The sequence below is a fragment of the Bos mutus genome, chromosome 5 (genome assembly GCF_027580195.1).
Source record: "Bos mutus isolate GX-2022 chromosome 5, NWIPB_WYAK_1.1, whole genome shotgun sequence".
Classification (NCBI taxonomy): domain Eukaryota; kingdom Metazoa; phylum Chordata; class Mammalia; order Artiodactyla; family Bovidae; genus Bos; species Bos mutus.
In genome coordinates this window covers 94,554,326-94,567,887 of record NC_091621.1, presented here as the reverse complement: position 1 = coordinate 94,567,887, position 13,562 = coordinate 94,554,326, and the positions used below count along the sequence as shown (strand labels likewise).

At 34.3% G+C, this 13,562-nt stretch overlaps 1 protein-coding gene across 2 annotated transcripts in view; it reads left to right on the top strand.

Annotated features, from left to right (window-relative positions):
• The window catches only part of ERGIC2 (ERGIC and golgi 2), a 43,738-nt gene extending 31,584 nt beyond the window's left edge, over positions 1–12,154 (top strand). For both annotated transcript variants that reach the window (XM_070371264.1, XM_005894563.2), the window contains exons 10-14: positions 102–200; positions 4,843–4,940; positions 8,149–8,311; positions 10,998–11,080; positions 11,242–12,154. In XM_070371264.1, the coding sequence (XP_070227365.1) occupies positions 102–200; positions 4,843–4,940; positions 8,149–8,311; positions 10,998–11,080; positions 11,242–11,304 (506 nt within the window). In that variant the 3' untranslated portion in view covers positions 11,305–12,154. The remainder of the gene's footprint in view (positions 1–101; positions 201–4,842; positions 4,941–8,148; positions 8,312–10,997; positions 11,081–11,241) is intronic.
• Positions 12,155–13,562: the final 1,408 nt, after the last annotated feature.

Below are 13,562 nucleotides of genomic sequence, written 5' to 3'. Positions count from 1 at the left end.
ACTTTCATTTGAGAATAGATAAGAATGTGAACTAGTCTGTAACATGTAGTTTTAAATAATTTAATGTCTCTACTTAATAGTTTTATTTTTTTGCTTCTTAGCTTACAACTTTTCTCACAGAATAGATCATTTGTCTTTTGGAGAACTTGTTCCTGGAATTATTAATCCTTTAGATGGAACTGAAAAAATTGCATTAGATCGTAAGTATTTAAAAATTACTGTTGGAATTTGCATGTAGGCAAATTGTTCTTGTAACTTTGATAAAACATTTTAATTAATTCTTTTCCTAACCCCCTTGTAACAGATAAACAAATCTTTTAAGTGGTTTAAATGGTTGATAATCATTAAGTGACAATGTTTTGTGGAGAGAATGTCCTAGTAGTGGATGAATTTGAATGTTAAAAATGTACCATGAAACAGAATAAGGAATTAGTCAAAAGTAAGCAGAACAAGGAGTAGAATTTAAAAGCTCTCCAAATGTATGAAAGATTAGTGTAAGAGGGTATAACTGCTTTTCCATATTCAACAAAGAAAGAATAAAAGAAAATTTGAACATTATAAGAAGAATTTCTTTGTTTTTATAGATTCAGAGTTCTAAAATGCATGCTATGCTTACCATATCAGAAACCTCTCTGGAGAAGTTTACAAACATCAGAAACCTAGAGTTTTTCTAGAATGGTTTGTTGTTAATACAGAAGTAGTACAGATATCTTTTATAACTGTTTGTTTTAACCATCTGTTCAAACCAAATATAAATAGATTATTTTCTTAAGTTTTGTAGCAAGTTATCAGTTCTCATATTTCCTGAAGATTTTTGGTTGCTTTTCTTCTTAAATACTCATATTGTGTGACTTACCTTGAGGACTTCTAAAGCTTCCTGTGCTTTCATTTTGCAAAAGAAGTCTAGCCTCTGCAAAATTAATTAAGGATTTTGTTTTTTTAAATTCAAATAGATTTATTAATGTACAGTATTTTACTCTGTTAGCACAGTGTTGTAATCAGATACATTAAAGATGTTTTATTTAGAATATTCACATTCATGAGTATTATATGTTTCTGTTTGGGAATGTTTCACTTAAGGAAACTTGAAACATGTGAGTAGAAACATTCTGAGAGTTATAAGCTTTGTTCTCTGTAACCTCATGTTAAGTATATGTTCATTCCACACCGAAATACATTAATTATTACCTGAGGTGCTCATTTGAAACATGTTGGTTAATACTTTGTTTCAGGATCCTAAAATGAACTATAAATTTTTATAAGGAAGCAGATTTAAATATGAACAGATTAATTTTCAAAAGACTCTTGAAGTTTACTTGTTCCTAAATTCAGGGAGACTAAGGTGTTTAGAGTTATTTCGTAAAATGCCATGAGATGAATGTCAGCAGGTTTTCAAATCTTTAAAGCAAGTATGCTCTTCTCCTGCCTAATATATATTCTATTGGGCCTCTCTTTCAAAAAAGAAAAAAAAAATTCAGCATCACAGATCCGGTGGGTTCAGGTAACTGCCCTCTCTGATGTAGGAGTTTTCAAGGGATTACTTAGCAGTGACATCTTTAATGCTGTGCCGATTTGGACAGCAAATCTTGCAACACAATGTAATGCAACAGCATTTTCTGCCTTGCCTGGTCATTAAGTTATCTAGCAGTCTTATATATTAGACAGTCTGTAGCTTAAAAAGCTCTGGTGTTTCTTTGACCCTCATGGGTTATTATTCATTGCACTGGTACTTCACTCCTCATGGTAGGGGATTTCGTTTGTCTCTCCTTTTTTCCTACAAGTCTTAATTTTCCCACACATGTGTACAGCATTGGTTGTAACCTTACCACTCTCAATTTCATCTTTTTTCATAAATACTTAACACTTAAACACCTATCATTTTCATGTTGCTATTTTTGTTTATCATAAATAGAGTTATGAAACATCTAAAAAAATAAGCACAAATTGAGCAGTTCACTTCATATCAAAGAACAACTCAAAGGATGAAAGCTCAGCTGACAAGCCAGTTATTGGTGGTAGACAAAGTTGACACCCTCTTGCTCTAATATTATCTGTGTTAATATTTAGGATTTAAATTGAAATGTATAATAGAAGAACTGGTCAAAAACTGTTGGTGTTTTTGAAGGTGATAGTGGTACAAGCATTAGGTGAAATAAATGGTGAGGCTGAAACAGTCTTTGGTTTATTTTGTCAGAAACTTATCTAATGTTACTGTCAAACAGACCATTACTCTTACTTTTCCCTTCTATCTATAGTTTTACCTTTCCTTCTTCTACTCTGAATTATGCTGAGATAAGAGACTAAAAAATTGAATTGATGGAAATAAAAATTTATTCATGCTGAGCAAAAGAAGCAAGACACGCCAAAGTACATACATATACTTCCATTCATATGAAATTCTGGAATAGGCAAAACTAGTGTGTAACAATAGAAGGTAGGTTAGTGGTTGGCCTAGGCCAGATATGGAGGGAATGGACTGAAAGGGATTCAAAGGAACTTTGGCGGGTGATTTTCATAGACAATTATTACCATATGATGTGAAATATGTCACAAACATAATGAGGCCCTATCACTTACCTAGCTGAAATTATAGATAGGTATATCTAGTTCTGGAGAAGGCAGTGGCAACCCTCTCCAGTACTCTTGCCTGGAAAATCCCAGGGACGGAGGAGCCTGGTAGGCTGCAGTCCATGGGGTCACGAAGAGTCGGACATGACTGAACGACTTCACTTTCGCTTTTCACTTTCATGCATTGGAGAAGGAAATGGCAATCCACTCCCGTGCTCTTGCCTGGAGAATCCCAGGGACGGTGGAGCGTGGTGGGCTGCTGTCTATGGGGTCGCACAGAGTCAGACACGACTGAAGCGACTTAGCAGCAGGAGCATATCTAGTTCTAAATTTTCTAGAGTGTAAGACCTAGAGAATTAACATTGCTTTTTATTATGTGAATTGTTTAAAATCAATAGTTAGTAATATATGCTTTTTCTGACATATTAAACCTAGAAAAGCTTAATGACTATATAATCCCTTTAATTACATAGTGACCCCAGGCCATCATTGAGTAGCTTCTTTTTTTACCTGCTATCGTATTGATTCTTTGTATTTATCCAAAGACTACATTTTGATTCATTTGCCTGAGTGGTACATGCTTACTCACTCAGTCATGTTGGACTCTTTGTGACCCCATGGACTAGCCCACCAGGCTCCTCGGTCCATGAAACTTTCCAGGCAAGAATACTGAAGTGGGTTGCCATTTTCTACTCCAGTTCGGCTTATTTATCCAATGGCTAATTCAATTTTGGTTTATTTTTTTATCTTAAGATATTAGTAGAAACCGAAAATGTATCTCCTGGTGGTTATATACTATTATAACTTTATTTTTATTAGTTTCTGTACTATAAAGAACTTTTTTATTTTCCATATTTTATAAAAGGATGCTAATGACTATAAAGGCTATCTAACGAGGTCACTAGCTCATCTATTTTTTTTGACATCTTCTAATAGATATGTGTTACATCTATTTCTGCTTTATTGACTATGCCAAAGCCTTTGACTGTGTGGATCACAATAAACTGTGGAAAATTCTGAAAGACATGGGAATACCAGACCACCTGACCTGCCTCTTGAGAAACCTATATGCAGGTCAGGAAGCAACAGTTAGAACTGGACATGGAACAACAGACTGGTTCCAAATAGGACAAGGAGTACGTCAAGGCTGTATATTATCACCCTGCTTATTTAACTTCTATGCAGAGTACTTCATAAGAAATGCTGGGCTAGAAAGAAGCTCAAGCTGGAATCAAGATTGCTAGGAGAAATATCAATAACCTCAGATATGCAGATGACACCATCCTTATGGCAGAAAGTGAAGAGGAACTCAAAAGCCTCTTGATGAAAGTGAAAGTGGAGAGTGAAAAAGTTGGCTTAAAGCTCAACATTCAGAAAACGAAGATCATGGCATCTGGTCCCATCACTTCATGGGAAATAGATGGGGAAACAGTGGAAACAGTGTCAGACTTTATTTTGGGGGGCTCCAAAATCACTGCAGATGGTGACTGCAGCCATGAAATTAAAAGATGCTTATTCCTTGGAAGAAAAGTTATGATCAACTTAGATAGCATATTGAAAAGCAGAGACGTTACTTTGCCAGCAAAGGTCTGTCTAGTCAAGGCTATGGTTTTTCCAGTTGTCATGTATGGATGTGAGAGTTGGACTGTGAAGAAAGCTGAGTGCCGAAGAATTGATGCTTTTGAACTGTAGTGTTGGAGAAGACTGTTTAGAGTCCCTCGGACTGCAAGGAGATCCAACCAGTCCATTCTGAAGGAGATTAGCCCTGGGATTTCTTTGGAAGGAATGGTGCTAAAGCTGAAACTCCAGTACTTTGGCCACCTCATGCGAAGAGTTGACTCATTGGAAAAGACTCTGATGCTGGGAGGGATTGGGGGCAGGAGGAGAAGGGGACGACAGAGGATGAGATGGCTGGATGGCATCACTGACTCGATGGACGTGAGTCTGAGTGAACTCTGGGAGTTGGTGATGGACAGGGAGGCCTGGCATGCTGCGATTCATAGGGTTGCAAAGAGTTGGAGACGACAGCGACTGAACTGAACTGAACTGAATAGATATGTGTGTGTGACTTTTATGCTTACTGAGAACTTACTTATTTTATCAAGCATGAATTATTGCTTTCATTGATTCTTTTATAATACTTTTTTTGTTAGACATTGTTATAAATAGCATTAAATCTCAGATTAAATGTATTTAATAAAAGAATGGTATATTTGGAAGCAGTTTCATTGCTACTGGATTGATGGAAAAAACTACATTTTGTTTTTATTCTAGACAACCAGATGTTTCAATATTTTATTACAATTGTGCCAACAAAATTACAGACATATAAAATTTCAGCAGACACCCATCAGTTTGCCGTGACAGAAAGGGTAAGTTGAATCCAACTGGTAAAATGATCTTTTAAATCTTGTATCCTCCACAAATATATTTAAAAGTTTGTATCATGTACATTGTTATTAGATGTTCATAGGACATTTAGAAAAACTGACAAAAAGATAAACATTAAATTTCAAATTAAAAAAAATTTAAATTTCAAAAAACATTAAATTTCAATAAAGTTCAAAAGCATTAAATTTCAAAAAAGTAGAATTCTTTTTTTTAACACATTATTTTTGAAATTATTTTCCCTTATAGGTTTAAAATGAATTTTTTAAAGCATTTATATTTCTGCTACAAAATTAGGTTGAAGTATTAGGTAATGCCCTCCCTCATTTAAAATTTGGAATGCATTGATTGACCTTTTATTTTAAGCAAATAAAATATCAGAAATGGGTACTAAATATATGTTTTAGAAGAAGAAAAGAAGTAGATTTAAAAAATCTAGAATGTTTTCTGTCAATAAACTGTTAAACTATGATATTATTTTTCTCTTAATATCTTAATTTTTGATGTTTTCCTATGTATTGGTATAAGCAGGTTTTTATCTGCCAACAGATTTTCTAATTTCACCATTATTTTTTAATTAATGCACCTACCCTGGGGCATGCATGGTTATTGTGACTCACACGGCAGGTTTAGAGGGTTTTCCTTCTTAAGTTAGGGCTTTGTATTCATCTATTAATAATTGAGAGGAAAAAGGTTCTGTAACCTTAGGGTAGAGTAGCTCTATAAATAAATATTGACAGTGAGGAGCAGAGTTTTAGAATTGGACAGTTTAACAGATTGCTCATCTACTCTGGGACCATATTTTCTTTCTTTTCTTCTCTTTTTTCTTCTTTTGTTTATTTTTATAAGTTATATTTACTTATTGTGTTCAAATATGGTGAATATTCAAATACTAGTGTCCAGAAAAATTCCAAAATTTAAGTGCTTTTAAAAATTTGCTTTCCTCCATATGAGATTTTCCTTTGATAATCTTATGACTTACGTTGATTATGAGCTCAATAACTATAGAATTTTCTTTATTCTTAGGAATCTAAGTACTAAAGTTTTTATGGATGTAGTATCATGTGTTTATAACTTTTCAAATGGTTCAGAAGGGAAAAACCAAGTATATATATATAACTGTGTGTGTGTGTACACAGAGAGAGAGAGAAACTAGCTAAAGTGTCTGTAAGTATATATTGTGTTTGCTTTTCTGTATGGCTGGGGAGATACCATTTCTTGCTAAGGTTGGCAACACTGGAAAGTCAGGCAGTCTACACAGTGACAAGGCTTTGGGGAAAATGAGTGATATACATTGCTAAGAAAGTGTAAAGTGGCATAATAGCTTGGAAGGGAGTTAAGCAATATCTGGAAAATGATGTATGCATTTATCCTTTGACATAGCAATCCTACTTCTATAAATTGAATCCAAAGATTAAGAGAACAGAAGTGATGTGTGTATGAGGCTGTTAGTTGTGTTATTTGTAATTGCAGAGACTGGAAACAACCCACATGATACATCCATACATGGGGGAACATGCAATTTTAAAAAGAGAGAGAGAAAAAGATACCTATTTACTGATATGAAATTATCTCCAGGATATAAGTAAATCAAAAAGAAAAACAGAATCCCAGAGCATTTGGCCTTTGTGGGGTGTGTTTGTACTGATAGGGTAACTACAATAGTTGTGTTTCACTGTCAGAAAAAGTAACTGAAGTTGGCAGAATGGATGGATGATAAGGTCAGCACTGACCTTCATTGGTCCTGGACCAAAAGTGAACCGTTATGAGTCTTTTGTTATGTAGACACCATGATCCCTGAAACGACATCATCTCATATAGATGGCGACAGTATATTTATTATTTTGGCATTATATTTAACTTATCAGAACTCTTAAGATGAAGTCATTTTATATTGGAAACTTGATCAATGGCTTATAAGGAAGCTTGTAAGGAATAAGCTTATAACAATAGTTCTGTTGTGCTAACAGGCAAAGAGATTTTGTAGTACCCACATGAGTTGCTATAATTTTCCTTCTTATTTGTCTTCTTGAAGCTTGTAGTTTAGTTACAACGTAGTAGAAACAGGTAAGGCTTGACACAAAAGTCGTAACAAAGCACTGGGTATCATAGTTGTTTCATGCTATGATGCTGTCGTTCAGTTACTCAGTCGTGTCTGACTCTCTGCCACCCCATGGTCTGCAGCATGCCAGGCCTCCCTGTCCTTCACTGTCTCCTGGAGCCTGTTCAAACTCATGTCCATTGATATGGTCCTCTGTCGTCCCATTCTGCGTTCAATCTTTCACAGCATTAGGGTCTTTTTTGATGAGTCAGCTCTTTGCATCAGGTGGCCAAAGTATTGGAGCTTCAGCTTCAGCATCAGTCCTTCCAATGAATATTCAGTATTGACTTCCTTTAGGATTGACTGCTTTTGAACTGCGGTGTTGGAGAAGACTCTTGAGAGTCCCTTGGAATGCTATGATAGAGATGTATTAGAAGTTTGCAAGCTTGATTTTTGAAGTATAAACAGCATGAAACAAAACATTATTTTCTCACTTAGTGTGCACACTATGGTAGGTTTGTAAATTTAGTTACACTCCTTTCAAGAAAAAAATTTCATATAAAAACTGAACCAGTAGTCAGTCTTTCAAATTAATGCATTCTTTCTTCCTGTGCTATATCTCATATAGTTTAAAATGAACAACAGAAAGTGAAATTGTTTTTAAATTTTTTCAAATGACAAGGAAGTATAATTATTTTGTAAAATCTTAGCAAAGAAATATTACAAAAAAGTATGTTAAAATAGGAATGTATTGGGTTGGCTAAAAAGTTCATTTGGGTTTTTCCTTATGATGCTACAGAAAAACGCAAATGAACTTCTTGGGCAGTGCGCTGATTTTCAATGATTTGGCCAATGAAGAATGTGCCATATAGTTGTAAAGTCTTGGGTTAATAGAAACCTTGTACGTAAAGTGATTTTTTTGAGAAAATGGGAAAGAATGATTCAGTTCTTTTGATTGCTTCAAAAGCCAGTCATACAAAGAATACATAATAGAGAACTTGATCTAGCAGGACAATTCATGAAGAGATTTGGATGTCGTTCTTGTTCAGGAGGGCTGGAGGGCTTCCTGTTGACTGTATGCAAGTAGCCTAATGACGTGAATCCTGTTGTGTCTTCCTTCTCTCTTTCCCCTTCCTTTTGCCTTCCTTTAGGAACGTGTTATTAACCATGCTGCAGGCAGCCATGGAGTCTCTGGGATTTTTATGAAATATGATCTCAGCTCTCTTATGGTGACAGTTACCGAAGAGCATATGCCTTTCTGGCAGTTTTTTGTAAGACTTTGTGGTATTGTTGGAGGAATCTTTTCAACAACAGGTTAAGATTCATTCCTGTTTTTTTTTTTTTTTGTCTAATTTCTAAAAGTATAGCTCACACTCAGTCAAGATACTTTTACTCAAAAGGGGCAAGAAATATATTTTGTATATATTGTATATATATACATTTTCATGTTTCGATATTTAAAGAAGTTTTTCTTTAAGATTTAATTTCAGATGTCACAGATTGTATTGATTAAGTGTTACACTTAAGTTCACTGTATTCAGTGACTTAAGGGAGATTATTTAGTGTGGTTGGGCTTCCCAGGTGGCACTAGAGGTGAAGAACCTGCCTGCCAAGGCAGGAGATGAGAGAGATGTGGGTACGTTCCCTGGGTCAGGAAGATCACCTCAAGGAGGAAATGGAAACTTATTCTATTATTCTTGCCTGGAGACTCCCATGAAGAGAGGAGCATGGTGGGCTATAGCCCATAGGGTTGCAAAGAGTCAGACACAACTGAAGGGACTACACACACAGTGTGCTAGAGAGAGCCTAGAATTGAACCCAGGTTGTGTCGTTTACATGGTGATAGCCCTGTGTCAGTCACCTACATTTTCTAAAATTTTCTCTCTATAAAAAATGGGAATAATAATATCTAACTTGCAAGTGTGTTGTAGGATTAGATGAGAAAATGCCTGGAAGCAGTAGATAGTTTGAACATAAATTTTCTTTTTCAATTAAGGTATTTTTAACAGTATAGAATACAAAATTATATTTTATGATACATTGTACTATGAAATATGTGCAGCCAGCTTTTTAGTTAATAATATTTTATGAGTTCTGATCATTTTGCTTTAAGGTTATGGGATTTTCTTAAAGGTAATCTGAAAGAAAAAAGAAGTGCTATATTGTGAAAGTTAAAGTGTTAGTCATTTAGTCATGTCTGACTCTTTGAGACCCCATGGACTGTAGCCTGTCAGGCTCCTCTGTCCATGGAATTCTCCAGGCAGAAATATTGGAGTGGGTAGCCATTTCCTTTTGCAGAATTGTAATTGTGAAAATTTGAGTGTTAAATATAGAAAGAAAAATAAAATAGAAAGGATAAAGGAAATATTAGGTTGGTGCAAAAGTAGCTGTGGTTTTTACATTGTTGAAATTTACTATTTGATATTAGAATAAATGTGCTTATGTATACATCATTTTAATGTTCATTTCTCACTTTATGTTTTTGGCTAATGACTTATTACTTACTGTTTATTTTATATTTATTTTAGACCATGGAAATGATGTTAGACAAAAAGCAAATTTAAGTGATTTTCTTATTTGAGTTCAAAATGGGTTGTAAAGCAGCCAGTCTGACAACTTGCAACAGTGCACTTGGCCTAGAAACTACTAATGAATATACAGTGCAGTGATGCTTCAGTAAGTTTTGCAAAGGAGACGAGAGCCTTGAAGATGAGGAGTGTAGTGGCAGGCCATTGGAAATTGACAGCTTCAATTGAAAGCCATCATTGAAGCTGATCCTCTTAGAACTACAGAAGTTGCAGTGGAACTCAATGTCAACCATTCTATGGTCATTTGGCATTTGAAGCAATTTGGAAAGGTGAAAAAGCTTGATTTAAGTGGCTGCCTATGAGCTGACTGAAAATAAAAAAATTCATTTTGAAGTGTCTTCTCTTTGTCTGTGCAACAAGCCATTTCTCAATCGGATTGTGATGTGCAACAAAAAGTGGGCTGTATATGACATCCAGAGATGACCAACTCAGAAGCTCCAAAGCACTTCCCAAAGCTGAATTTGCACCAGAAAAGGGGTCATGGTCACTGTTTGGTGGTCTGCCACCCATCTAATCCTCTGTAGGCGAAATCATTACATCTGAGGGGTATGCTCAGGAAATCAGTGAGAAGCACTGAAAGCTGCAGCACCTCCAGCTGACACTGGTCAACAAAAAGGGCCCAGTTCTTCTCTACAACAGTGCCCAGCTGCAGGTTGCACAACCAACGTTTCAAAAGTTGAACGAATCAGGCTATGAAGTTTTGCTCATTTGCTGTATTCACCTGACTTTTCACCAACTGACTACCACTTTTTCAAGCATCTTGACCACTTCTTGCAGGGAAAATGCTTCCAAAACCAGCAGGAGGCAGAAGATACTTTCCAAGACTTCAATGAATCCCAAAACATGGATTTTTATGCTATAGGAATAAGCAAACTTATTTCTCATTGGCAACAATGTGTTGATTGTAATAGTTCCTATTTTAATTAAAAAAAGATGTGTTTGAGCCTGGTTCTAATGATTTAAAATTCAGTCTGAAACTGCAGTTACTTTTGTACCAACCTAAATAGTTCCTTTTTTATGCTAACTTCTGTTTAATATTACATGGAGTTTATAGTTTGAAGTATATTTTTTAAATGAATAAATAGCTTTTGTGGTTACTGCTTTATTTACAACAGAGTCATTTAAATTTGTGGTGGTATAAGATACATTAAGCACCTTTGAAAAGATTGCTTTGTCAAGGTCATGAATTATGTGGCCTTCTGATTTTGAAAAGAAGTTCATTTATTTTAAAATCCAATTGTCTTGATATTTTTAACTATGGATGTCAATAAAGCAAACTGTTAACCTTCCTTAACCTAGTCCATTGTAATTAGTTGAGTTTTATATTCTTACAAATTTAGGAAATAAATAATATAGGAAGAAATTTCATTAAAAGCATAATTTAATTAAAAACAAACATTTTGTTGTTACAGGCATGCTACATGGAATTGGCAAATTTATAGTTGAAATAATTTACTGTCGTTTCAGACTTGGAGCCTACAAACCTGTCAATTCTGTAAGTGATACAGTGATTTCCATCCCAGGTCATAGTATCATTGTTAAATATAAATATTAGTTCTTGGTGCCTGAAAGAAATTGCCCAAAATGAAGCATTATGTTTAGAGGAAATAGTGTAAGAAATAAAACTCATACTTTGGTCTTTTTGTTCCTCTCTAGGTTCCCTTTGAAGATGGCCACACGGACAACCATGTACCTCTTTTAGAAAATAATACACATTAACACCTCCCAAGTAAAGGAGAAGAACTTTTTGCCTGAGACATAAAACCTTTTTTAATAATAAAATATTGTGCAATATATTCAAAGAAAAGAAAATATGAATGAGAAGCAGAAATCACACCTAGGGAGAAAAAAAAAGAAACCCAAACTGAAATCCTATATGTTTCGTGTCTGTTACAAATGTTCTAGAAGAAATTATGCAGCTAATCTAATCAGTGAATACGCCCAGCTGAGTATTGCTTTGAACATGACCCCTTCTGATATTTTCATAGCAGATGGGCAGTACTGAAATCAGACCTTGCTTCTTGATGACAAAGAGCCTGAAGGAAGAAGTCAAACCACATCTAAAGAAAATGGCATTGATAAGTGCAAATATTTTCATCTCTTTGTTTTTTTAAAGATATGATGTCAGAATAAAATATGTAAAACATATGGAAAACTAGTCTAGACTTTAAAAAGTGTGGTCAGGTCACATTGTTAATAAAGGAAAAGGCGGGGTCCCTATGTTATAGCCATATTACTGTTAAGCCATAATGACAAGACCATTTATCCAATTTTGGGTCTTAGGGTGGTAACTGCTTTTCTTTAAACTCTGGCTATTGACATTTCTGATTGTTCAAGGCAAAGTCATGAAAGACTAAGGTAAATACTTAGAAGGGCAGATGCTGTAATATGTAACAGAGGTAGATGCTGTAATATGTAACAGAGGTATCATTCACAAATTGTATAGTGGGCACGTATGCAGGGATAAGAAAGCACATTGTTAAAAAAAGATGCTAAGTTTCCTAATATGATCCTTATTCTTGTTATAGTTTGGGAACAGGGGATGAGTAATAAAAAGATCCACTGCTAATGATGGAAATTATCAGTTTGTAAAATATTAAGAGGAAAAGTAGCATTTTTTATGTGTTGTGGTAGTGGGCAACAGGGTAACTTAAAAATAGAAGTATGAGGCAAATATTTAAGTAAGACAATGTCAGATCTGAGAGATTATCATATTAAACAATGTCATATTAAACATTAATATGATTAAATGTTGATCATATTAAACATTTAAACTGTAAAACTGTATTATGAAAGAACTATCTGCATTCAGTGTCCTGAATGTGATTGATTCTGTATTAGATTGTGTTGGTCTAGATTTCTTAACTATTTTAGGATTAATTTTAAATTTCTAGGTGATATAAAAGATTTAAAAAAGAGGGGTATATCACTCAGGTGCTGTTAAAACCTAAATTTGGAATATATGTGCCAACATCATTTTTCCTTTTGTAATGCTTTATAATGACAGTAGAAGAATCATCAACCAGTTCCTCATGGTTTAAGTCTTTTAGGGAAATGGGGAAACAAAAATTCCAGGTAAGTAACAAGACCAAGACTAAAAGACAAGATTTTAAATGGTTTTTAGAGAATAGGACACCACAAGTGAGAGTTTTTCAAATTCCTTTCTGTTAAAAGGTAAAAGAGAAAAATGTCCTGTTGAAAGCAGTTGGGGCAGATAATGGAAAGAAGAAGAAATACTGATAAAACTACTTTATAGTAAAGCTTATATAAGAATGCTATTTTGAAAATAATAAGCATCATTGTTTAAAATATACAGTTAATATGATTAAGAGCCATTAAGTTAACTAATATGTGACAAGTTTATGCTTTGAAAGATTTTCAAATTCAGAAAATTCCAAATAATGAATGGCCTTCTCATTATTTAGAAACTTCTGATTTCTTCAGATGTTATTTCCAGTGAAGGTAGACTGGGAAAAGGAATTTTTAATTAGAATTTTAGCTATTTTAGACTGAATGTTGGTTCTGTGAATCTGCTTGTCAGAAAATTCAGTTAAGTTTCAGGGTTATTTTAATAGGAAGAACTATTGATTTAGAATTATTTTCTTTCAATTAGGATTATAAAAGTTGAGTATCTTTAAGAAGGATTTTAAAAATTATTTTGGTACTTATATATGATTTTTAATTGTTACCGTTTTGTTTTCCAAATACCATATTAAAATTGTAATGGTATTAATCTGTCCCATTAAAACTGAGTATAAAAGGAATTTCATTGAAGCAAAATACTACTTTGCCATTGATTTTCATTTTAAAAGTTATGAAAGGTTTTCACCTGAAATCCCTCGAATAGTCAGGGTCAGATTTTGGGCGATCAAAGTATTAAGATTCTGACCAGCCCTTTGTATGATGGGTGATGCCGTACACTTGTGTATTAGGATTTAGTAGCAGTTTTTGACCTCACCAAGTGTTTCTTTTCCGTG